Below are 24,868 nucleotides of genomic sequence, written 5' to 3'. Positions count from 1 at the left end.
CCCAAATGGATAGGTTCCCACAATGTCCTAGACCTTGATGTACTGGCTTACCTTCTTATTGTGCCTTTAATATTCCTGTAATGTTTATGTATTTCTTTCATAGATGGCTTCCAACAGAACATCCCATCTGTCTCCTATAGATCGTCTAAGTGTTCACCTTCCTGCCTTAACTCTCCCCGCTTCATCTCTAACATCTACTGGAAAGAAGCTGATGAAGCACAAGAGAAGCAGGGAGCAGCAGAAGACCCTCCATGAGATCATGTGATTACTTTGTGGATAATAGGATTGAAGTATTTTATAGTTTGCTTTTTGCTAATCTCATAACATAATGTCTTCCCTCTACAGAATGAAGGAGGCTTTAAAGGCTTATGAAGAGACTGTAGCAGAGCAGAAAAGAAGAGTTCCTACCCCTCCTGAGCCCCAGTTACCATTAACTGTACGTTCATATGTCCTATATCATATAACAAAGCACTACACAACCAGCATTTCAGCATATATTAGGATAGGGGCAACAATGACTAAAAACTAGGTAGCGTGGTAAAGTAAGATTTCAAAATAGGATGGAGCTGAGACCTTGTAAAACCAGTTAAAGGGAATATGTCAGTCCTGATTGTAAGCGGATCCCTGTAAGCTAAGCAAGGAGGGGCTGGGAGGTGAGAGCAGGGGAAGAGTTGTGCCAGGCTTTGACACTTAAGATACTTCAGCCATGCCTCCTTGACACTTGGCTGAGAAATAAAAACTCAGTTTTGTTTGTTTGGCAACCACCTTCTCCAGGATAAGTACAGTTTTTTCTGTTATACCCTCACAGCTGTCCAATAATGTCTGCAGCTCTTAACAGCAAATAGAGCAGACAGATTACTTTTTAACCCCTTCCCGCTACAGGAAGTATGCATACGTCTCAGCACCTGACATGTTCGCGCACTGGGACGTATGCATACGTCCTGCTGATCTCCTGCTCTGCTGCGCGCAGCTTATGAGATCGACAGTGGGAACCGGCTGTCAATCACAGCCGTGGTCCCGCCGCAGCTGCCGGGGCCGTGATCGCACCGGTCCCGGCAGCATTAACCCCATAGATGCTGTGATCAATCCTGATCACGGCATTTATGGTGTTGACATTGGGAGGGTGCTCTCCCTGTTCACCAACGGCGGCGGCGCGATATGATCGCCGTTCGCTGTTGGTTGCCATGGCTGCAGGAGGCCAGCTGATGGCCTCCTGTCTGCCACCTACAGCCTGTGAGATTCAGCCAGTGTGTGCAGCTCATCAGGTTATACTGTACTGCAGTACAAATGTATTACAGCATAATATAACCTGTAAAAAGTTAAAAATAAAATAATAAAAGGTTCTTCAATGAAAGTAAAAAAGTGTAAAAAAAATAAATAAAATAAATGGCCCTTTCCCTATAAAAGCCCTGTATTATCATATATAGAAAAAACACAAATCATATATATATATATATATATATATATATATATATATAGTGACCCCCCGACCTACGATGGCCCCGACATATGATGAAATCGACATACGATGGCCTCTCAGAGGCCATCGCATGTCGATGTCAGCATCGACATACAATGCTTTTTTATGTCGGGGCCATCGCATTAAGTGCTATCTGGCAGCGCCAAATGCTTAGCAGCTTAATGTTCCCCCGTGTGGTGCGGTAAGTATTACTTACCCCTCCACGATGCTCCAGGGTGCCCTCCGGGTCCAGCGCTGGTCTTCCGGTGTCTTCTCGGCCCTCTCCGATGACGTCAATACGGTGCTGCGCACGTCATCCAATAGGAATGGCGTACGCAGCAGCGTAATGACGTCGCTACGCAGGCCCAGTAAGGCCTTGCGGAAGAAAGAGAGGACCGGAGAAGACAGCAGAGGACCGGAGAAGACAGCAGAGGACTGGAGAAGACAGTGGAGAGCCCAGCGGAGGCCCGGGGACACCATCTCGAGCGGTGGGGACAGGTGAGTACAGCTTCCTATACTTTACATTGCACGAATCCCTCAACATACGATGGATTCGACAAACGATGGCTCGTTTGAAACGAATTACCATCGTATGTTGAGGGACCACTTATGAATATTCATCCCCCCTCCCTCCAGTTAGGAGCGGCGAAGAGAGGGAGAGCTGGAGGGAGGGGGGATGAATATTCATAAGCGGGCGGCGCTGCGGACGGGCGGTGCTTACGTCAGTGCAAGTCAAGCTACAGAAGCCCTGCCCCTGCCAGTTACAGCCAGATTTCCACATATAATAAAACTAAGATTACGGGCGAACGGCCAGCCGTATCCGGCCAAGGTAGGGATCATAGGAATCAGCGTCTCCCGCACTATCCATCAGTACCTGTAGATAGTACGGGAGCAAACATGTGACAGTTTTCCTTTAAGGGGTTAAGGGAATCCATAAGCTTTCAAACATCTTATTATATTTTACCATTCTCCGTAAGAGTACTCTGAAGCATCTTATCTTTGCATTATACCATTCCATTATTCTTCCTCGTGGGAAATGTATGATTGTATTCTCAACTGGGTGTTACCTTTACCTTTCTGTATGGGCCATGCTTCTGTGCACTCTGACACTCCAAGCTGTAAAGGGACACACCCTATTATAAAAGGTAAATGGTAATGACCAATTGTAATTGTACATTTCTAAGAGGAATCAGAGAAATATGGCACATCACAGAATTCTAAGACCAAATATGTCTTTATTATAAGAAATAGGATATAAAAAACAGAATAGTGGTGTTTTAGCCTTAGCTAATATGTATCCTGAAGGTGGTGATATGCATTAGATCAGCGTTGGTCAAACCCATTGATATCGAGGGGGCTGGCCAACCATTTATGGCTGGATTCACTTCTTCATTTTTTTCCTTTTATCTGCTCCATCATTGGAGCAAAAATATGAAAAAAAATGGAGCGGGGGATCTACTGCATGTTGGACACCAATGGCGCCTGAGAGACCCCATTAACTTTAATGGGGTCTGTCTGATTTCCATCATGGTGTTCATCATTTGAATGGACAAAATAGTGCTGCATGCTGCGCTATTATTTCTGGCATTTTGGATAGAACCTGTGGCAGAAACACCCATCTGAGCCTCCAATTCAGGTGTGAACCTAGCATAATATGATAGGGGTGTTCCGAGACTCTTTCCCAGTGGCAGATGTGAGGGGACAAAAATATTGAGCATGTTGGATATCAAGATGAATGTTCAGCTGACAGGTATCTAAAGTGTATGGTCAACACTGAAAAGGGAAGTAAATGAGAGAATCAGAATTGATTCCTCTTAGGGCATATGTAGAAGTGTTTTTTTCAGTTTCTCTAATACCACAGGCAGGCTGACAATTCAGACTTTAGTTCCTGAAAATTTGCAAGTAAATATTTTTTTCTAATGGAGTTTATAAACCCAAGCCATGTGTATCCTTACTATAGTAGGTGATCAGGAGCCAATGACCTTAAAGGGGTTATCCAGGAAAAAACTTTTTCTTTATATATCAACTGGCTCCAGAAAGTTAAACAGATTTGTAAATTACTTCTATTAAAAAATCTTAATCCTTTCAGTACTTATGAGCTTCTGAAGTTGAGTTGTTCTCTTCTGTCTAAGTGCTCTCTGATGACACCTGTCTCGGGAACCGCCCAGTTTAGAAGCAAATCCCCATAGCAAACCTCTTCTACTCTGTGCAGTTCCCGAGACAAGCAGAGATGTCAGCAGAGAGCACTGTTGCCAGACAGAAAACAACAACTCAACTTCAGCAGCTGATAATTATTGAAAGGGTTAAGATTTTTTAATAGTAATTTACAAATCTGTTTAACTTTCTGGAGCCAGTTGATATAAGAAAAAAAGTTTTTTTCCTGGAATACCGCTTTAAATTCTCAGATCATTCTCAATCCATCTGTGCCTTAGTTTTCAGGAATTATCTAACTTTACGCTTGTTTTATAACATGTTTTTGCTGTTGTCAAAGTTGACTTTTAATTGAATTATTAAATGTTAAAAAATTCTTGTTTTTTTTATGACAGATGAACAGTGAACAGAGAAAACTGAGGGTGAGTAGTTTTTTTGTATCATATATATATATATATATATATATATATATATACAATATATATATATATATATATATATATATATATATATATATAAATACCACTTTATTAGACTGGAATTCTGCCTTAATTCTGTTAAACGGGTTATCCAGCAGGAGGGTGTTTTTCGTTATCTATGCATATTTTGCAGTACATAAAAAAAATCAAACCTCTACTTGCCTCCAGCGCTCTCAGTTCCTCTGGTGTCCTGCTACCATCCCCAGTGGGATCCTCTTCCTGGGCCCAATACGTCACACTGCAGCTCAGCAGTGACATATTGAGCCCAGGTCTTCTTCCTGGTGCCTGGGCCCAATGTGTCATACTGCTACTCAGCCAATCACTGGCTGAGGCGGGACATGGCTGCAGCTCAGGAAGAGGATCGCAATGGAAACTAGAGAAGAACAATGGAGGCACTGCAGATTTTCTATGTTTTATTTGTGTTTAAAAAAGCTTCCACTAGGTGTCTCCCTACTTGTTCAGAGCACATTTCCCCCATCTCATGCACAGATTTCGGACTCCTGCTGGCCTGGCAGAAGTCCAAAATCAGGAAATGCAGTCTGGAGTGCTGGGGGGGGGGGGGGGGGGGGTGTATGCAGCCTTATCCAATCATAGCTCATCTCACACACTGAAATGCTCTGGGCTGTATGTACAGTGGGGCAAAAAAAGTATTTAGTCAGCCACCAATTGTGCAAGGTCTTCCACTTAGAAAGATGAGAGAGACCTGTAATTCTCATAAAAGGTATACCTCAACTATGAGAGACATAATGAGAAAAAAAAAATCTATAAAATCACATTGTCTGATTTTTTAAGAATGTATTTGCAAATTATGGTGTAAAATAAGTATTTGGTCAGCTTCAAATATTTCTTAACTTCTTCTTTAAGAGTCTTCTCTGTCCTCCACTTGTTACCTGTATTAATGGCGCCTCTTTGAACTCGTTATCAGTATAAAAGACACCTGTCCACAACCTCAAACAGTCACATTCCAAACTCTACTATGGCCAAGACCAAAGAGCTGTCGAAGGACACCAGAAACAAAATTGTATACCTTCACCAGACTAAGAAGACTGAATATGCAATAGGCAAGCAGCTTGGTGTGAAAAAATCAACTGTGGGAACAATTATTAGATAATGGAAGACATACAAGACCACTGATAATCTACCTCGATCTGGGGCTCCATGCAAGATCTCACCCCATAGTGTCAAAATGATCACAAGATCGGTGAGCAAAAATCCCAGAACCACAGGGGGGACCTAGTGAATGACCTGCAGAGAGCTGGGACCAAAGTAACAAAGGCTACTATCAGTAGCACACTACGCCGCCAGGGACTCAAACCATGCAGTGCCAGACATGTCCCCCTGCTTAAGCCAGTACATGTCCGGGCCCGTCTGAAGTTTGCTAGAGAGCATTTGGATGATCCAGAAGAGTAATGGGATAATGTCATATGGTTAGGTGAAACCAAAGTAGAACTTTTTGGTAAAAACTCAGCTCTTCGTGTTTGGAGGAGAAAGAATGCTGAGTTGCATCCAAAGAACACCACACCTACTGTGAAGCATTGGGGTGGAAACATCATGCTTTGGGGCTGTTTTTCTGCTAAGGGACCAGGACGACTGATCCGTGTAAAGGAAAGACATAATGGGGCGAAGGAGTGGCTTTGTAAGAAGCATTTCAAGGTCCTGGAGTGGCCTAGCCAGTCTCCAGATCTCAATCCCATAGAAAACCTTTGGAGGGAGTTGAAATCCTGCGTTGCCCATCGACAGCCCCAAAAGATCTGCATGGAGGAATGGGCCAAAAATACCAGCAGCAGTGTGTGAAAACCTTGTGAAGGCTTACAGAAAATGTTCTGTCATTGCCAACAAAGGGTATATAACAAAGTATTGAGATGAACTTTTGTTATTGACCAAATACTTATTTTCCACCATAATTTGCAAATACATTCTTTAAAAATCAGGCAATGTGATTTTATGGCCTTTTTTTCTCATTATGTCTCTCATAGTTGAGGTATACATATGATAAAAAATTAACTTTTTAAGTGGGAGAACTTGCACAATTGGTGGCTGACTAAATACTTTTTTGCCCCACTGTAGCAGAGTGAGAGAGGAAGTTCTCCCCTGTGTGGCTTCATATGATATAATAGCCTGCTGGGTAACACCCCTTCCCAGTCTGTGAATATGACTGAGACTGAGCAGAAAATACAGAGCAATATCAAAGAAGAAAACTAACAAATAATAAAAATAAAGGTAGGGGGTGGTTTATCATGATGGGGGCAGTGAACTGGGAGGGTTACATTTTTTTACAAGATCATGACAGGTAAAATGCTATTTAAAATGGATCTCTGACTTTTAGCAATCTGTGCTGATTCATTTTACAACAATATGATTATATTATCAGGATGTTGTTTTTCTAATACAGCTCGGAATCCTTTCCATACATTAAAGGGGTTCTCCGGTGCTTAGACATCTTATCCCCTATCCAAAGGACCACAGGGCCGATGGCGTGTGACTTCACACCTCTGCCCCCGTGTGACGTCACACTCCGCCCCTCAATGCAAGCCTATGGGAGGGGGCGTGACAGCTATCACGCTCCCTCCCATAGGCTTGCATTGAGGGGCGAAGCGTGACGTCACACGGGGGCAGAGGCGTGACATCACACCCTGTCGGCCCTGTGGTCGCCGGTAATCAGACCCGGAGCGAACACGCTCCGGGGACTGATTATAAACGGGGTGCCGCGTGTAAGATCACGGTGGTCCCCAGCGGCAGGACTCCCGTGATCAGGCATCTTATCCCCTATCCTTTGGATAGGGGATAAGATGTCTAAGCACCGGAGAACCCCTTTAAAGGGGTACTCCGCTGCCCTGCTTCCGGAGCTCTGCTCCCCAGTGTCCGGAAGTTTATTGTTCCGAATGCTGTGTGCGGGCTTCAGTGTTCAGGACCGCCCCTCGTGACGTCACGCCCGCCCCCTCAACGAAAGTCTATGGGAAGGGGGCGCAACGTCACGAGGGGCGGGCGTGACGTCTCGAGGGGCGGCCCTGAACACGGAAGCCCGCACACAGCGTTCGGAACTATAAACTTCCGGACGTTGGGGAGCGTAGCTCCGGAAGCAGGGCAGCGGAGTACCCCTTTAAGTTATTTGTTAAAATTCTGTCTGCCTGTGGCCACCACTAGAGGGAGCTTCTGAGTTTTCTGTATCCTGTTCGTTGTATTTTGTTCATTGTGTAAAACATATGTTGATCATTATAATATTAGTCACACATCGTTTCACTTTCCACCAATAATGCCAGATGACTTTATATTTTGCTACTTTTTTGTGTTTGTCTTCCTTTCTGCTCAAAGTGCTAACTTTTCTTATAGATGAATTATCTGTACATGAAAAAGTGTGTAGAGAGCAGCCCTGTAGTGCCCATTCAGAAACACTGGCTGGACTCCATGCTGGCCTTAGTACCTCCGCCTCTTCAGAAGGGCAGGGACAGAGAGGCTCTGGTTGCAGAACTATTGGAAGAAGTTTCTCAGGATTTTGAGAAAAGTATGAAGAGACACCTTGGTGAGTCCTCTCATGTCTGTTTGCAATGTGATCTACAAGATTATTCTAAACAGGATTAGAAGAGGTAGAATCTTGGTGGATGCTATCATGGTCAGTCTAAATGCCCCAGTACAGTAACATTTATCTGTTGTCCACTCAGCAAATAGTTGGTCTCTGCACAGTACTGCTATATTGTATTAAATTTGTTGCTGCATTTACTTCAAAATCAGTTGTCTTAAACCGGAGCACCCCATTACTGAAAAACCCTACGACATAGCCAGTATGGTAACCCATTGGGTCCCTAGGTTTCTTTACTTACAGTGCCATAGATACCCCATGTGCTGCAGTATGTAGAGATGAGCGAACTTACAGTAAATTCGATTCGTCACGAACTTCTCGGCTCGGCAGTTGATGACTTATCCTGCGTAAATTAGTTCAGCCTTCAGGTGCTCCGGTGGGCTGGAAAAGGTGGATACATTCCTAGGAAAGAGTCTCCTAGGACTGTATCCACCTTTTCCAGCCCACCGGAGCACATGAAGGCTGAACTAATTTACGCAGGAAAAGTCATCAACTGCCGAGCCGAGAAGTTCGTGACGAATCGAATTTACTGTAAGTTCGCTCATCTCTAGCAGTATGGTGCATCTGTATGGTGCACTGTATTATCAGACAATGTATTATCTTTCAGAAGCACATTACACATTCATATTGAAAAAACTATCATGCCTCTGTATACACAAATACAGTGATCCCTCAACTTACAATGGCCTCAACATACAATAGTTTCAACATACAATTTTTTTTCTGGACCATTGTAACTTGAAACCAGACTCAACATACAATGCTACAGACAGTCCAGATCTGTGAAACGTGTCAATGGCTGGAAGAACTGACCAATCAGAATGGACATTCACTGGTAAATCACCTGTATTACTGAGGTGCAAGCACTGACTGGCTGTCTGGTAACGCCCCCTACAGTATAGGGAGGAACTACAAGTTATGTACTACCCCTTACCTGTGCCAGGGTTACCTGATCCTTTGGACACCAAGTAAGGGCGGCTCCATTTGGGACACTGTGTGTACTGTATAGGACCCTGAAGAAGTTCCTGTCCTCTACATAAACCATTGTTTCCCAACAGGGTGCCTCCAGCTGTTGCAAAACTACAACTCCCAGCATGCCCGGACAGCCGTTGGCTGTCCGGGCATGCTGGGAGTTGTAGTTTTGCAACAGCTGGAGGAACCCTGGTTGGCAAACACTGACATAGACAGTGATTACAGCTTCCAGCAGCTATTTCTTACTTTTATATGTAAGGATTTGCTTTATCTGTATTAGTTATCTACTTATTTTTCTTTATTCCTCACATTTTCCTATTTTTTGGTTGACATATTGGGGCTTCAGAACCAATTACCAGGTTCCCATAGAGTTATGGTCTCAACATACAATGGTTTCAACATACAATGGTCGTCCTGGAACCAATTAATATTGTAACTTGAGGGACCACTGTACTTATGCAAATTACAATTTTTGAGCATTTAGTGTAATCATTCTGTAGGAAAATAACAAATTTACAAACATTTTACACCTGTGTTTCCCAACTTATGGCTCTCAAGCTGTTTCCAAACTACAACTCCCATCTTACCCTGATAGTTGTAGTTTCATAATAGTTGAAAAGTCAAAGGTTAGGGAAAGCTGTATTACACTATGTTGAGGTCTGCTGCTGCTGCTGCTCAGTAAGGGTGGGTTCACACTACGTTTTCTCCCATACGGGAGCGCATACGGCAGGGGGGAGCTAAAACCTCGCGCTCCCGTATGCCTTTGTATGCGCTCCCGTATGTCATTCATTTCAATAAGCCGACCGGAGTGAAACGTTCGGTTCGGTCGGCTCATTTTTGCGCCGTATGCGCTTTTGCAACCGGACCTCAAACCGTGGTTGACCACAGTTTTAGGTCCGGTTGTAAAAGTGCATACGGCGCAAAAATGAGCCGACCGGACCGAACGTTTCACTCCGGTCGGCTCATTGAAATGAATGACATACGGGAGCGCATACAAGGCATACGGGAGCGCGAGGTTTTAGCTCACCCCTGCCGTATGCGCTCCCGTATGGGACAAAACGTAGTGTGAACCCAGCCTAACAAAGATATTTACTTCTGTGATCAGTTCTGAACACAAGATTGCAGTGCAGGGATCTCAGACATGTTATTGTCAGTAGTAGAGATGAGCAAACTTTTTAAAAGTTCGGTTTGGCCAGTTTGCAGATCTTCAGCAAAAAGTTAATTTTGGACCAAACTATTTTGGTCCTAACGTGAACATCAACAATAGCCCTAAAGCTTATAAATAACACTATCTAAGAGCCCTAAAGGATCTCTATAACACTGTTAGGCCACCTAGGAGTGTATCTAAGTATTTTAAGCTGTTTTTGTAAGGCAAATTTAATGATACTTCATAGTTTTGCTCTTTCCTTTTTCAGTCAAAAGTATTCTGGTCAAACCAGAGGTTAAAGGATTAGAAGCAGAAGAGTCTGGTCTGTTACCTGAATTTCCTATGTGAGTATGGGCAAAACCTGTGGAAGACATGCCAAATTCCTCCGGCAGTGTCACTATTGACTTTAATCAGAGGCGAGAAACTGCATGAAAAGGAAGTGACATTTCACTTCTTTTCCATTTGGTTACTCCTCAGTACCGCACTTAACCCCTTAAGGGCCAAGCCCATTTTATTTTTGCATTTTAATTTTTTTCTCCTCGCCTTCTAAAATCCATAACTCTTTTATATTTCCATCTACAGACCCATATAAGGGCTTGTTTTTTGTGACCAATTGTACTTTGTAATGAAACCTCTCATTTTACCATCAAATGTATGGCGAACCCAAAAAATTATTTTTTTAGGGAGGAAATTTAAATGAAAACCACAATTTTGCACATTTTAGAGGGTTTTGTTTTTACACTGTACACTTTATGGTAAAAATGAGGGGTCAATACGATTAAAATGATACCCATGGGCGGATACTTTTATATTTTTGTACCGTTTAAAAAAAAAAAAAAAAAAAATCTTTTTGTACAAAATCAGTAATCTAAAATCGCCCTATTTTGACCACCATTTTTCCGTATATATATATATATATATATATATATATATATATATATATAGGGCAATATGAGGGCTAATTTTTGGCGCCATCATCTGTACTTTTTATCGATACCACATTTGCATATATAAAACTTTTAGATCATTTTTTATACATTTTTTTATTTTACTTTTTTGTTTTGAAATTTTTCAACTTTTTTTAAAGCTTTTTTTATGTTGCTATCTATAGCAATCATTTGATTGCTAATACTGTTCAGTGCTATGCATAGGGCATAGCACTGATCAGTGTTATCAGCGATCTTCTGCTCTGGTCTGTTCGATCTCAGACCAGAGCAGGAGATGCCGGAAGACGGACGGAGGCAGGTGAGAGGACCTCCGTCCGCCATTACAGATGATCGGATCCCCATGGCAGCGCTGCGGGCGCTCCGATCATCTATTATAACATGCACACTGCCGCAGATGCCGTGGTCTGTACTGATCACAGCATCTGAGGGGTTAATAGCGGACATCCGCGCAATCCGCGATTGCACGGATGTCGGCCATTACCAGCGGGTCTTCGGCTGCTGCTAGCAGCCGGAACCTGCCGTGTATGACGCGAGCACCGCTCCGATGCTCGCGGTCATACACAGGACGTAAATGTACGTAAAAGTACCGCTGCACCAGGACATACATTTATGTCCGTGGTTGTTAAGGGGTAAAAGGGGTACTCCGCCCCTAGACATCTTGTCCCTTATCCAAAGTATAGGGGATAAGATGTCTGATCGTGGGGGTCCCACCACTGGGGACTCCTGCGATCTTCCTGCTGCACCCAGAGTTTGTTTAGAGCATCGGGGTGCAGTGCCGGAGGCTCGAGACATCACAGCCGTGCCCTGCTTGTGACGTCACGGCCACGCCCCCTCAATGCAATTCTATGGGAGGGCATCACGCCCCTTCCCATAGACTTAAAGTGAGGGGGCATGGCCGTGACGTCACAAGCGGGTGTGACCGTGATGTCACGAGCCTCCGCCCCGCATCCCAGTCATCCGGCATGGAGCGTGCACCGGATGTCTGGGGTGCCGCAGCTGAGATAAGATGTCTAGGGGCGGAGTACCCCTTTCACCTTTTATGTAGATCTATGTAGATTATGTCTATAAGTAGATTGTAAATCTGTATTTAGTCTATTTTTATACCATGAGATACTGTAACACAAATATAAGACAACTGTATTAACATGCATTCACCCTTGTAGAAACATAATAATAACATAATCTGATTTTATCCTGCATTGTCTTTCCTACTCAGAGGTCTGGATTTCTCCAAACCATGGCATCAAAGCTTCGTCCAAGCAAAAAATGCGATAAATAAAAACCTACATCTTGTCCACCCAGCCATTCGGACCATGCTTGATTTGGGATACACAACATTCTCCAATCTGCTGATTGTTGATTTGTCCGGATACAGGTTAGACAGAGACCCTCTTACTATTGGAGTTCCATATAAATTGTGTAAAAAAAAAATAGTATGAACTACTGCATTTCACTCTATTCATTATTGTTGTGTGACAAACATTCTCCAAACTTTCCTTTTCTTTTCTGATGAAGTCGTCACTTTAAGCTGTTTAACCAAAATGAGGGGGTGACTTTTTCGCAAATAAATTAAAACCATGTTCAAGAATATGGGGAAAGATTCAATCGAAATTTGATATGGAATTGAACAAACAAACACAAATGAGTGATACATGAGGGCCAGAGTATATATATATATATATATATATATATATATATATATATATATTCTTACCACCTCTGTGGTCATTAGATATGGCTGAGCCAATAAGTATTCACTTAGGATAAACTAATGAGAATACGCTGTGTTATTTTAATCAAAAAAGAAAACTGGATGACATTAAAGGGGTACTCCCGTGGAAAACTTTTTTTTTTTTTTTTTAATCAACTGGTGCCAGAAAGTTAAACAGATTTGTAAATTACTTCTATTAAATGTTTTTTTTTTGGAACACAGAGCTCTCTGCTGACATCATGACCACAGTGCTCTCTGCTGACATCTCTGTCCATTTTAGGAACTGTCCAGAGCGGCATATGTTTGCTATGGGGATTTTCTCCTACTCTGGACAGTTCTTAAAATGGACAGACATGTTAGCAGAAAGCACTGTGGTCATGTTGTCAGCAGAGAGCTCTGTGTTCCAAAAAGAAAACCATTTCCTCTGTAGTATTCAGCAGCTAATAAGTACTGGAAGGATTAAGATTTTTTAATAGAAGTAATTTACAAATCTGTTTAGCTTTCTGGCACCAGTTGGTTAAATGGTTAAAAAAAAAAAAAAAAAAAAAAAAGGTTTTCCGCAGAAGTACCCCTTTATCAATATGGAATAAATAATGTTCTTTTTTTTTATTTTGGCAGATCAAGGGGTCCTGTAGAATGTGAATCACTCAGGAATAGTGTTTCTTTGGCATGTGCAAAGACAGAAGAGAGGTTACTGAACACATGGTACCCCAAAGTGATAAACCTGTTTGCCGGCAAAGATGCCCTGCAATTGGTGAAAGCAGACAAGATTGATTCTTTTTACAGCTGTGTCTCTACACTTATGTCCAACCAGGTAAACATGCCACATACTCTATCCTTCCATATTTTGGGATGTGGAGTAGTCTCTTTGCTAGCAACTGTGTTCATATTATTTGTGCTTCAGGTGCCAAATCAGCCCAAGGCCATACCACCCTCCGCCCTCTCACAGCTCTGTCGGCTTGTTACTCTTTAGGCTGAGTTTCACTTGTTTTTTTTTTCTGGCAGTTTTTGGAAAACTGCCTCTGTGGTTTTTCGAGCCAAAGTCACAAGTTGATCCATAAGGTAGGAGAAGTGTAAGTCCTTCCTTTATATGTCCTATTCATTTTGAATACACTTCTGGTTTGGGCTCAAAAACTGCAGTGGCAGTATTCCAAAAACTGCCAGGAAAAAAACCTAGTGTAAACTTAGCCTTAGAGTTCCCCTCATATAGCCCATCGTTTTTAAATGTAAGCCAGGTCCATATAATAGTTTGAAATCAATAGTGCTGGCTAACTTATCCTTTTGTCTATATATATATATATATATATATATATATATATATATTTCTGTTTTTTACAAGCTCTAATAGGTTATCATTTCTTCTATATAGATAAGAGACCTCCTGCAACGAACAGTAGAAGCTTTTGTCAGTCTGTTCGACCTTAAAGACCCACAGTATTTGCCACTCTTTAAAATGCAACTTACATTTGATGATGAGAAAATGGATTTCTATCCAAGCTTCCAAGACGTAGAAGAAGTTGTGCTGTTTATAGTAACTCGGATCTCAAAGACACTCCAGGTATTCATGATTTTTCTTATTGCTACTGATGAATACAGTAATGTTATTTGCTGACTCCAAGATGGCTGCATCTGGGCTGTTTGCCAGTAGCACACAAACAGGGACTTCCTTTTCATTACTTCTCTGGCCAATCACAGTACTCCTCTCTTTTATTCATTGACACAGTGCTGGTGAAAGTGCACTGTGCTGGGGGATGATATACACAGTACACTACATTAGCTGGCATGTGGGCGAGGGGAGTACCTGATGCATTGGCTTTGCAAGGTGGTATGTGGGCAGAAAGGAAAGAAACAACCACAGCACAGCAGGGAAGGGGTTACATTAAGCAATGAACTGCTGCTTATGATGCTGATCTCTTTTTCTCCCTGTCTCTCTCTCCTGCACATAGTACTTGCAAATCCCTGCCCCCACTTCCATCTTGGTGTCTGTTACTAGAGACAGAATTAACCAACCAACAGGCAGTGAATAGCAGTTTGCAGGGAAGATAGACACCTAGGTTTTTTTTTTCTGAGATAAGGAGTCATTTTTGGTAAATGAAGGGATTTACAAATATGTTACAGATCACATAGTTTTTTAAGTGGGGTATAGATGTTTTAAACCACTGTGACCATCTATTATTATTATCATAATAAAATGTATTTATATAGCACCAACATATTCTGTAGCACTTTATAATTCTAAACAGTGAGCCCTAAAATGTTTTAACATTGCATGAAATTCTTCAGCACTGAATTTTGTACCTATTTAGATAAAAAGGTGAATAATAACTGTAAGCAGAGAAAGATCTATCTTCCCAAAATAAAGTGTGAATTTCTCTCTATTCAATGAATTGATACTTTGCAATCAAACACCTATTTTCTTGATCTTATTTTTTCAGTAGTTGGGAAGGATCTTGTATAAGTTACAAAATTACCACTGATCACCACTAGTTTGCTGTTCATTTATCCTAGAGAGAAGTGGTCTTCAACCTACGGACCTCCAGATGTTGCAAAACTACAACTCCCAGCATGCCCGGACAGCCGTTGGCTGTCCGGGCATGCTGGGAGTTGTAGTTTTGCAGCATCTGGAGGTCCGCAGGTTGAAGACCACTGCTATAGAGCTAGGCTTCTGCTATGGTTCTTTCTGGCTAAGTTTCTAATGATATAAATGTTCTTCCTCTTTGTCCAGAATATTCAGACAGTTCAGTCATGGCTATCTGGTAGCAATACTGTTCAGATTATTGAGGCCAAACTCCCTGACTATATCACTCAGTCTGCTGTTCTGAAGCTAAAGGAAGCGGTCAATCACAATTTACAGGAGCCCTTGAGGCATTTTGAAACATACGGTAAGCTGAGTATATGAATATATTGGCCGACATTTATCATTGTCTTTAGACTGTTTTTTGTGTTTTGAAAAAGCGCAAAAAAGGCGCAAGCAGGGTTTATGTGCTCCTCTTTTAATCCCTTTTGGTTAACACATTTCTGCTGATTTTGAGTTGCAATCTACTATTTTTGGCAGTACATATGATATGGAAGGGATTTATGAACTGTGCCTTTTTGTGAAAAGGCGCAAAGCCACTGAAAAGTCTCTAAAACTACACCAGCCCAGACTTAACTTAGCTTTTTGGTGTATGTGAAGAGAAAAATTTCAGAAAATGTGACCTGCACAAAATGTATCAAATAGGGGATAAGTTTGAGATCGCGGGGGGTCCGACCGCTGGGGACCCCTGCGATCTCTCTGTACGGGGGCCAGGCTCTCCAGCCAGATAGTGGGTGTCGACCTCCGCATGAAGCGGCGGCCGACACGCCCCCTCAATACATCTCTATGGCAGAGCCGGAGATTGCCGAAGGCAGCGCTTCGGCTCTGCCATAGAGTTGTATTGAGGGGGCATGTCGGCTGCCGCTTCGTGCGGAGGTCGACTCGCCCCCTTCCCGCGGGCTGTCGGGGCTCCGTACAGGAGATCGCAGGGGGCCCCAGCGGTCGGACCCCCCACGATCTCAAACTTATCCCCTATTCTTAGGATAGGGGATAAGTTGTTCACCACTGGACTACTCCTTTAATAAATGTGGTGCTCCTACACATTACCAGCACACAAAAAAAGGTGTAGAAAAATGCTTCACTTACACTACAATGATAAATGTCGGCCATAGTGTTTAACAATCATGATACAAATCACAAAACTTCATCTCCTTTCTGTGCATGGCTTGTACTAAGGTTTTTTCTAATAAACCTGCAGTCTGTGTCTAGTTAGCTTGTGATCAAAGTGACCAGATGTTACATACTACATAAATACAATGTTAAGTCACAGGTCACTATATATATGCATTGACTACATATGCCTAGTATGTTTTTCTGCTTAAAGTGTTTCTGTTATTTAAAAAAAACTTTTGACACAAAAAGCTTTTCACAGAGACATGTCAGAAGTTTTGGTTGATCAGAGTCTGACTGTCTAGATCCCACTGATCACTTGAAGGAGCCAAGAGAAGCACTCAGCTGATCCCTTCTCTCTTCGGCTCGTTGATCTCTAGTAGTGAAGTCCAGCTGCTGATCAATCATTATTATTTCTCTTTTAGGCCACCTTCAAATGGTAGTGTGATCAGTATTTTAAACCAAATGATTGCTTCCAAATTACAGAAGGGATGTAACACTTCCCATTATATTAAATTGTGTGGGCTCCATTATTACCTATCACTGGATGGGACATAACTACTAGATCGGTGTGTGTCCGAACACTGGGACTTCCATCAATCACAAGAATGGGAGTCACATATTCCCCATTTAAATGATACAAAAGTGAAGCATGCGAGCTGCTGCTTCATTCGAAGTCTATGGGACTGAGAAAGATAGCAGATCATGGTACTCAGCTATCTCAGTCACTCCCTAGTCTGTGCTGTACCACTGCTTTATTCAAACGGGGGGCATGAAACTGCTGTTTGGACAATTGGTGGTACTCCCAGCATTCAGACTTTACTGATTACCAGAACGCCCTTTAAGGGTAGGGTGATATGCTGCGGATCTGATGATGACGGACCCTACACTGTGCCTCCAGCTGTGCCTGCTTGTAGCAGACACACAGAGGGAGATTTATCAAAACCTGTCCAAAGGAAAAGTTACTGAGTAGAAAGAAGCAATCTGATTGGTTGCTATGGGCAACTTAGCAATTTTTACTCTGGACAGGTTTTGATAAATCTCCTCCACAGTGTTCTGTGAGTTGCCGCACGCATGCGCAGTATACTCCCACACATGGCAGCTGCTCTCGACCTAGCTCAGGGAGCATGGGGAGTGGCCGCGATGTCTGCAAGTACACTGCACATTTATGCAGCAAATTTCAGATTGTTGTGTGTCTGCTCGTTGCGGCGGATTATCGCTACGAGCAGGCAGGCACAGCTGGAGGCAGACTGTAGGGTCCATCATCGGCGGATCCACTCCTTGTTACCCTACTCTTAAACGTTATTGGTGCAGATTTTAAATGAGTAAACCTTAGTCAGCGTTAATTAAATGGGCAAAATTCCTATATGGAGCCCTAACTGCCATTTATAAGACAATGGCAGCAATAGCATCTTCTGACTTACACGTGCTTTGGAGATGTATCCATGGTTGTCATGCTGACAAGGTGATTTTTCTACTTGTTATTATGTATTATTATTAGAGTTAAGTGGACTTACAGTAATATGGCTCATCCGAGCCTGACGGCTCGGCCATTGATTACTTTAATCTGCATAGATATATATATATATATATATATATATATATGTAATGTTCAGCTTTCCAAGTGCTCCGATTGCCTGGAATAGTCCAGGATGACAGTCTTAGGCATAGACATGAATGGAGGGGGCGTGGCATGACGGAGGTTTCCGAAACTGGAGATTGAGCACCCACATAGAATGCCGGTGCTGCAGGGAGATTGCGGGGGGGGGGGGGGCCACTGCTGAGACTCCCCGCGATCAGATATCTTATCCCCTATCCAAATTTTTTCCCCCGGAATACCCCTTTAACATGAAACGTGGTGCATATGTTACTTATATGTCAACAGCAAACATAGGATAGGTAGTTTAGCCCTTACCCACCCCCATTTGGGAGAGACAGGGTTTTTATTTAAAGTCCCATACAAGTCTATGGGAAATATATGTTACTCCAAACAGCTGGAGATATTTCCATAATAATCAGTCACATGTTACTTATTCAATCATGGCCATAAATGTTTTTTCAAGAAAATGAAGTATTTCTCACAGAAAAGGATTGCAGTAACACGTTTTGGAGGAAAAAAAGTTAATTGGAAAGTTAATTTTAATGTCACACCAAACTCTAAAAATGGGCTGGACAAAATTATTGGCACCCTTAACTTAATATTTGGTTTCACACCCTTTGAAAAAAATAACTGAAATCAGTGGCTTCCTATAATCATCAATAAGCTTCTTACACCTCTCAGCTGGAATGTTGGACCACTCTTCCTTTGCAAACTGCTCCAGGTCTCTCTTATTGGAAGGGCCTTTTCCCAACAGCAATTTTAAGATCTCTCCACAGTTGTTCAATGGGATTTAGATCTAGACTCATCACTTGACACTTCAGAACTCACCAGCGCTTTGTTGACATCCATTTCTAGGTGCTTTTTGATGTATGTTTGGGGTCATTGTCCTGGTGGAAGACCATAGATCTCGGACGCAAACCCAGCTTTCTGACACTGGGCTGTACAGTGCGACCCAAAATCCGTTGGTAATCCTCAGACTTCATGATGCCTTGCACACATTCAAGGCACCCAGTGCCAGAGGCGGCAAAACAACCCCAAAACATCATTGAACCTCCACCATATTTCACTGTAGGTACTGTGGTCTTTTCTTTGTAGGCCTCATTCCATTTTCTATACACATGTTTATTCCCCTTGTGTGCATTGGAACTAAACCAAAAAAGGGAGGAAAAAAAGCAAATTGGACATAATGTCACATCAAACTCCAAAAATGGGCTGGACAAAATGATTGGCACCCTTTCAAAATTGTGGGAAAATAAGATTGTTTCAAGCATGTGATGCTCCTTTAAACTCACCGGGGGAAAGTAGCAAGTGTGGGCAATATAAAAATCCCACCTGAAAGCAGATAAAAAAGAGAGAAGTTCACTTAGTCTTTGCATTGTGTGTCTGTGTGTGCCAGTATGGACAACAGAAAGAGGAGAAGAGAACTGTCTGAGGACTTGAGAACCAAAATTGTGGAAAAATATCAACAATCTCAAGGTTACAAATCCATCTCCAGAGATCTAGATTTTCCTTTGTCCACAATGCGCAACATTATTATTCTGACTCGGATTGTTGTGATAGTGATCTAACCCTTGTGAGACCTCTGTGCCTGGCCTGTATAAGCAGATACGGTCACTGCGGACAATCCTTTTCAGATAGCTGAACTCACCAATACTGGTTTCATCCAAAAGCTGGTTTATTCTGAACATCACACAACAGGAATACAGCAGAATGAATGGATTTCAGTATTATGCGGTCAAAAGATGATACTTTCCTTAGCTTAGCATGTGGAGTACAAGAGTCCCTCTTACATGTGGCAGATGCAAGCAGCCATGACACAGGAAGTACAGCAAGAGCAGGGGAGGAGTTTACCTACAAAGGAAATGATGATTCATGCTCACAGGAGGAACAAGAGCATTACCAAAATAGGCCAGAAGGTGGCAGCAAATACCTACCCATAAAAAAATACATGGTACATAAATCACAGAATAAACTATGTAAATTGCATCTACAATAATGAGAATATTAACTGTGTAACAGCACAATTATCAAGAACTTTGCAACACATGGCACTGTAGCTAATCTCCCTGGGCATGGACGGAAGAGAAAAATTGATGAAAGGTGCCAACGCAGGATAGTCCAGATGGTGGATAAGCAGCCCCAAACAAGTTCCAAAGATATTCAAGCTGTCCTGCAGGCTCAGGGAGCATCAGTGTCAGCGTGAACTATCCGTCGACATTTACAGTCATGGCTGTAAATGTTGGCACCCCTGAAAATTTTTTAGAAAATGAAGTATTTCTCACAGAAAAGGATGGCAGTAACACATGTTTTCTCTATCGGCTCCATTGGGGGACACAGACCATGGGTGTATGCTGCTGTCACTAGGAGGCTTGACACTATGGCAACAAGAAAACTCGGCTCCTCCCAGCAGGGTATACCCGCCCACAGGCACATGAGGTAATCAGTTTTAGCTTAGTGTCTTAAGGAGGTGGACATGGTCTGGAGTTCTCTCCAGACCAGGTTTTATGTTTTATTATTTTCCTAGATTTAGGGATGTGTTAGTTTTTTATTCCGTTCTCTTTCCTGTTTTCAGGTGGGGACTCAGGAACTGCGGCTCACTGTTTCTCCATTGCGATTGAGGGGGCACAGACATCGCGTTTATGTACTGTCAACCCCCTCTCGCCAACGGTCAGCGCCTGGGGTTGTACCTCATGGGTCCGGGTCCCCCTACCTCCCTGCTCGCCTCGCTCGCACATGGTAGCCCGGTGTGATGCAGGTGACAAAAAGCTGACTGAAAGCTTCATAGAAGACTTCATTAGGTAAGTTCTTCTGACTGAGGTGAGTATTTTCCATTCCTTCCTTAGGTGCAGATTTGCTACCTCTGGAGACCCTCAGTTTTTGGCCCACCTTTCTCAGGGTCTAATGGGGCTGGCCTAGAAAGGGGGTCTCTTTATTACTGGGGTGAGCAGTGGCATTTTGGATGGGGCACAGCTTACTTCACATTTCATTCAAACAGATGTGGGGGTTTTACTTTAAGCGTCTGACAGCCGCGGCGTTCTTCTATGTGGGCGCACGGAGCGCCGGCTTACTTTCACTTTCGGCAGCAGGCTGCTGCCGGCGCTGTCTCGCCCGCTCAGTTCCCCACGAGCGCATATGTGAATGACATGTGCACTCGGGGCAAGGAGCGGGCACCATTGCTGTGTTTCTTGTTGAAACCGCCGGAGTGTCTAGGGGCGCGAACTGACCACCAATCAGCGGTCTGGCACGCCCCTCTCTTGCTATTGGCCGGCATTTCTCCCTTCTCTATCTACACTAGAGCGGAGTTCTCCTCACAGCAGCTGCCCTGGGGACACAGACCTGGGTGAGAGAGTTCTTTTTTCACTATGTCCGTGCCCAGAACTGTTCCTCCCTCTAAACAGACAACTGGAACGTTAGTTTCCCATTTTGTCTGTAAAAGCTGTAACTCCAAAATGCCCGATTCTGCTGAACCCACTTGCTCTGCCTTCTCGACTGCTCCCCAGACCCCCCTGCTATTCTACCCTGGTTGTCTTCCAGACACGGTGGGTTCAGCTGCCCCTCCAGCCTGGGTTCCCTCCCTCCCCTAGTCTATATCCGACTTGGCTCAGGTCTCCCGTTATGTGTTGACTGCATTGGAGAGGCCCTCCCGGCCCTCTGGAGGGTCCCGCTCTCCCCCTATACTGACGCTCTTGCAGCATCATAGGGGTGTTTTTGATTCGGCCTCCAACTCAAAAGAACGCACGGATGCCTGATGTGGTGTACTCATTGGTTCAGCCATAAGAGACACCTTCCATCTAAAGGACCCAGGAACTTCGGACGTGGCTCCAGAAGTCTCCTTTTTTCGTGCCCGACCGGCACCCAAGACCTTCAGCTCTCACGCCACGCTGAATTTTACGTCCTGCTGGTATCCGCCTGGAGGCACCCTGACAAGAAGTTTCAGGAAACGAAGAAGGTTCAAGCGCGGTATCCCTTCACCAAGGACCTAATTGCTCTGTGGACCTCCTCTCCAACTGTGGATCTACCGGTCTCCCACCTCTCTAAGGTGCCTACCTGGCCGTTGGCTGATGCGGCTGCCTTCAAGGATCCAGCGGACATGAAGGTGGAGACTTTGGCAAACTTTGCCTTTGAGACAGCAGGATCTTCCTGCTTTTGCTTCGGCCTCAATGTCAAGGGCCATTTCTGTATGGTCTCCCATCTCTGCCAGGGTAGTCTTCAAGATCCCTCTGGAGGATTTATTTAATCTAGCTCTCCGATGCTCCGCAGCTGGAGATTTTCTGTGTTCTGCTTCCATGCGCAGCCACTGTGCTGCCTTTGCCACAAGCTACCTTGTAGCCACCGTCCCTCCATGTGGCTTAAAGCCGGGAATGTGGACGCCGCCTTCAGGAAGTGAGGCGACGGGTGGAAAAGAGTTCTTTATTACCTCTGCATAAGGCTCACAGAACCGCTTTCCGTCGTAAGTCCTCCTTCGGGTTCTGCGGACCTTTGGTGCCACCAAAGGGTTCCAGCAAAGGGTCCAGACGGGCGCCTTCATGGGAAGAGGGCTCCCTCCTTCCGGACCTATCCCTCCCGAGAGGTCGGCTATCCGTTTTGGCCGTTTTGCGGCCCCATCAGGCACCCGTAGGCCTTCTTCGGTATGAAGGGTCACCCCCACCCGCCGACCTTTCTCGGGTGGTTGGTCGCCTCTTACTCTTCTGGGATGCCTGGACCACGCACATTCAGGATCCAGCTCCTTTTTTATCCAGGGAGTAATTGTCCCGGTTCCTTCAGGGGAACGTTTTCGAGGTTTATTCCAACCTCTTTGTGGTCCCCAAGAAAGGCGTTTCTGTTCGCCCAATCTTGGTTCTCGAGTATCTCAGCCAGCATCTTCTGTTTTCCCATCCCGAATGAAGTCTCTCCGTTCGGTGCTGGCATCCCTAGTTCATGGGGAGTTTTCATTCCTCGGTGGACATCAAGGATGCCTGTCTCCACATCTCATTGTTTCCCGGTCATCAGCGGTACCTCCGCTTTGCAGTTCCGGACGGTCATATTCTATTGTGGCTCTCCATTTTGGTCAGACCACTTCTCCGCGGACCTTTACCAAAGTCCTGGCGCTTGTGATAGCCCCTTTACGGACAACAGTTGTTTCCGTGATTGCTTACTTGGACGACCTCCTGATCAGAGCTCCAGCCAGGGCCCAGATCCTGGAGAGTCTTAGTCTTAACCTCCAGACCTTGTCTCACTTCGGTTGGATGGTCAATCGGGACAAGTCCAACCGCTCTCCTGGGGCTCCAGTTCGACACGGCCTCTGCCCGCTTTCGACTCTTATCAAGAGTCCAATGACTTCGGTACCCTGCTCCAGTTTCCATTCGCTTTTGCATGGATGTCCTGGGTCAGTTAGCAGTGGCCGTGGAAGCCATGCCATTTGCCCAGTTTCATCACCGACCTCTTCAACTGATGATTCTCTTCCGGTGGGACAGGTCTCCATTGTCTCTCGACCGCAAGATCTTTCTCTCTCGACAGTCTTGTCGGTCCCTTCTATGGTGGCTTTGTTTCCCCCCAGATTTTTCGGGGGCGCTCCTTCCTGCCCCTCCCTGCCTGTCTGTCAGGCTGGGGAGGTGTTTTCATGGGGCCATGGTCCCTCGAGAAGCCCTTTTCTGCTTCAACATGTTGGGGCCTAGGGCAATCCTTATTTTGCTTGCTTCTTGGGAAATTCCCTTCTGGGCGGAACTCAGGTTTCCGGCCATCTCTTCATGCTGGGTGTCTCTGGGATGTGGTCTTTCTCAGCCGGTCCTCAGCCGTCCAAGGCGAGTGGTCCCTACATCCGGAGGTGTTTGCAGTGATCTGCAACCTCTGGGGCGCTCCAGGCGTGGACTTCTGCACGTCCCGCCACAACCAAGCGTTCCTCTCTCTTGGTTGGGCTGTGCCCTACCTTATCTGTTTATTGTTCGGGCTTTGCCCTACCTTATCTGTTTCCTCCCTTTCCTCTCTTTTCGGGGTCCTGAGGAAACTCACAGCAGAGGGCGTTTCCGCCATTCTCTTGGCCCTGGCGGGTGTGGTACGTCGTCGTGGTCAGGCTCCTGAACTCCTTACCACTGCACCTTCCCTATCGTCCAGACCTCCTATATCAGGTCTCCTGTGCCATTTCTATTTGCCGTCTCTGCTTTTGACGGCGTGGCGGTTGAGACAGCGGTTCTGAGGACCCGCGGTTTCTCTTCCCAAGTGGTTTGCACCATGCTGAGGGCTCACAAGCCTTCCTCTGCAAAGATTTACCACCATACCTGGCGGTCTTATTTCTGTTGGTGTGAAACTCAGCCTTTTTCTCCGGTCGTGGTTTGCTTTCAGCTCCCATAGGGGTCAAAGGTTCGGCTGTTTCCATTCTTTTTCTACATTCTCTGGCGTTCATTTATCATGTCCGAACCTAGTTCAGGGAGTGGCACAAGCTGCCCCTCCTTATCAGTACCCTTTTTTCCCTTGGGACTTGCACTTGGTCTTAGATGCCCTGCAAGGCCCCCCTTTTGAACCTCTCAGGGACATTTCTCTTCGCCTCCTTCCCTGGAAGGTGGCGTTCCTTATTGCTCTTCCCTCTGTTAGGAGAGTGTCAGAGCTGGCAGCTCTCTCCTGCCATTCTCCCTTCCTTGTTGTATACCAGGACAAGTTGTTTTGTTTTCTGTCCAGGTCCGTCCTTTGTACCTGATATGGTTTTGGCTTTTTCATCTCAATGAGAATATTGTCCTGCCGTCCTTTTGTCTGGTCCCTTCTCATCCCTGGAAGCGTTTGTTCCACAACCTGTTGTGGTCGTTGGACAAGACAACCATTTCGGAAGCTTACCGCAGCAAGGGGAAGATCCCACCCTTCAGGATTTTGGCTCATTCCACCCATTTTTCGGGGCATCCTGGGCCCTCCGCTACATGGCTTCGGCCTTGCAGTTCTGTAAGGTGTCCGCGTGGTCGTCTTTGCACTATTTCTCAAGGTGCTACCAGATTCATACCTTCGCATCAGTTGATGCTGCTCTGGGCTGTAAGATGTTGCAGACGGTGGTGGTCCCACTGTCCACTTGTCTGATTCCTTACCCACCCAAGGGATGGCTTTGGTACGTCCCATGGTCTGTGTCCCCCAATGGAGCCGATAGAGAAAAGGAGATTTTTTATGCTTACCGTAAAATCT

General features: G+C 44.6%; 1 protein-coding gene across 1 annotated transcript in view; it reads left to right on the top strand.

The window, feature by feature from the left end:
- DNAH12 (dynein axonemal heavy chain 12) overlaps positions 1 to 24,868 on the top strand; it is a 152,173-nt gene that overhangs the window by 6,248 nt on the left and 121,057 nt on the right. The window contains exons 2-10 of the mRNA XM_056524433.1: positions 104 to 261; positions 346 to 436; positions 4,006 to 4,032; positions 7,420 to 7,609; positions 10,054 to 10,129; positions 11,949 to 12,107; positions 13,062 to 13,257; positions 13,813 to 14,001; positions 15,169 to 15,325. Coding sequence (XP_056380408.1) covers positions 104 to 261; positions 346 to 436; positions 4,006 to 4,032; positions 7,420 to 7,609; positions 10,054 to 10,129; positions 11,949 to 12,107; positions 13,062 to 13,257; positions 13,813 to 14,001; positions 15,169 to 15,325 — 1,243 coding nt within the window. The remainder of the gene's footprint in view (positions 1 to 103; positions 262 to 345; positions 437 to 4,005; positions 4,033 to 7,419; positions 7,610 to 10,053; positions 10,130 to 11,948; positions 12,108 to 13,061; positions 13,258 to 13,812; positions 14,002 to 15,168; positions 15,326 to 24,868) is intronic.

This window comes from Hyla sarda, chromosome 6 (genome assembly GCF_029499605.1).
Source record: "Hyla sarda isolate aHylSar1 chromosome 6, aHylSar1.hap1, whole genome shotgun sequence".
Classification (NCBI taxonomy): domain Eukaryota; kingdom Metazoa; phylum Chordata; class Amphibia; order Anura; family Hylidae; genus Hyla; species Hyla sarda.
Note: the sequence above shows the minus strand (reverse complement) of the source record. Positions and strands in the feature narration are given on the sequence as shown.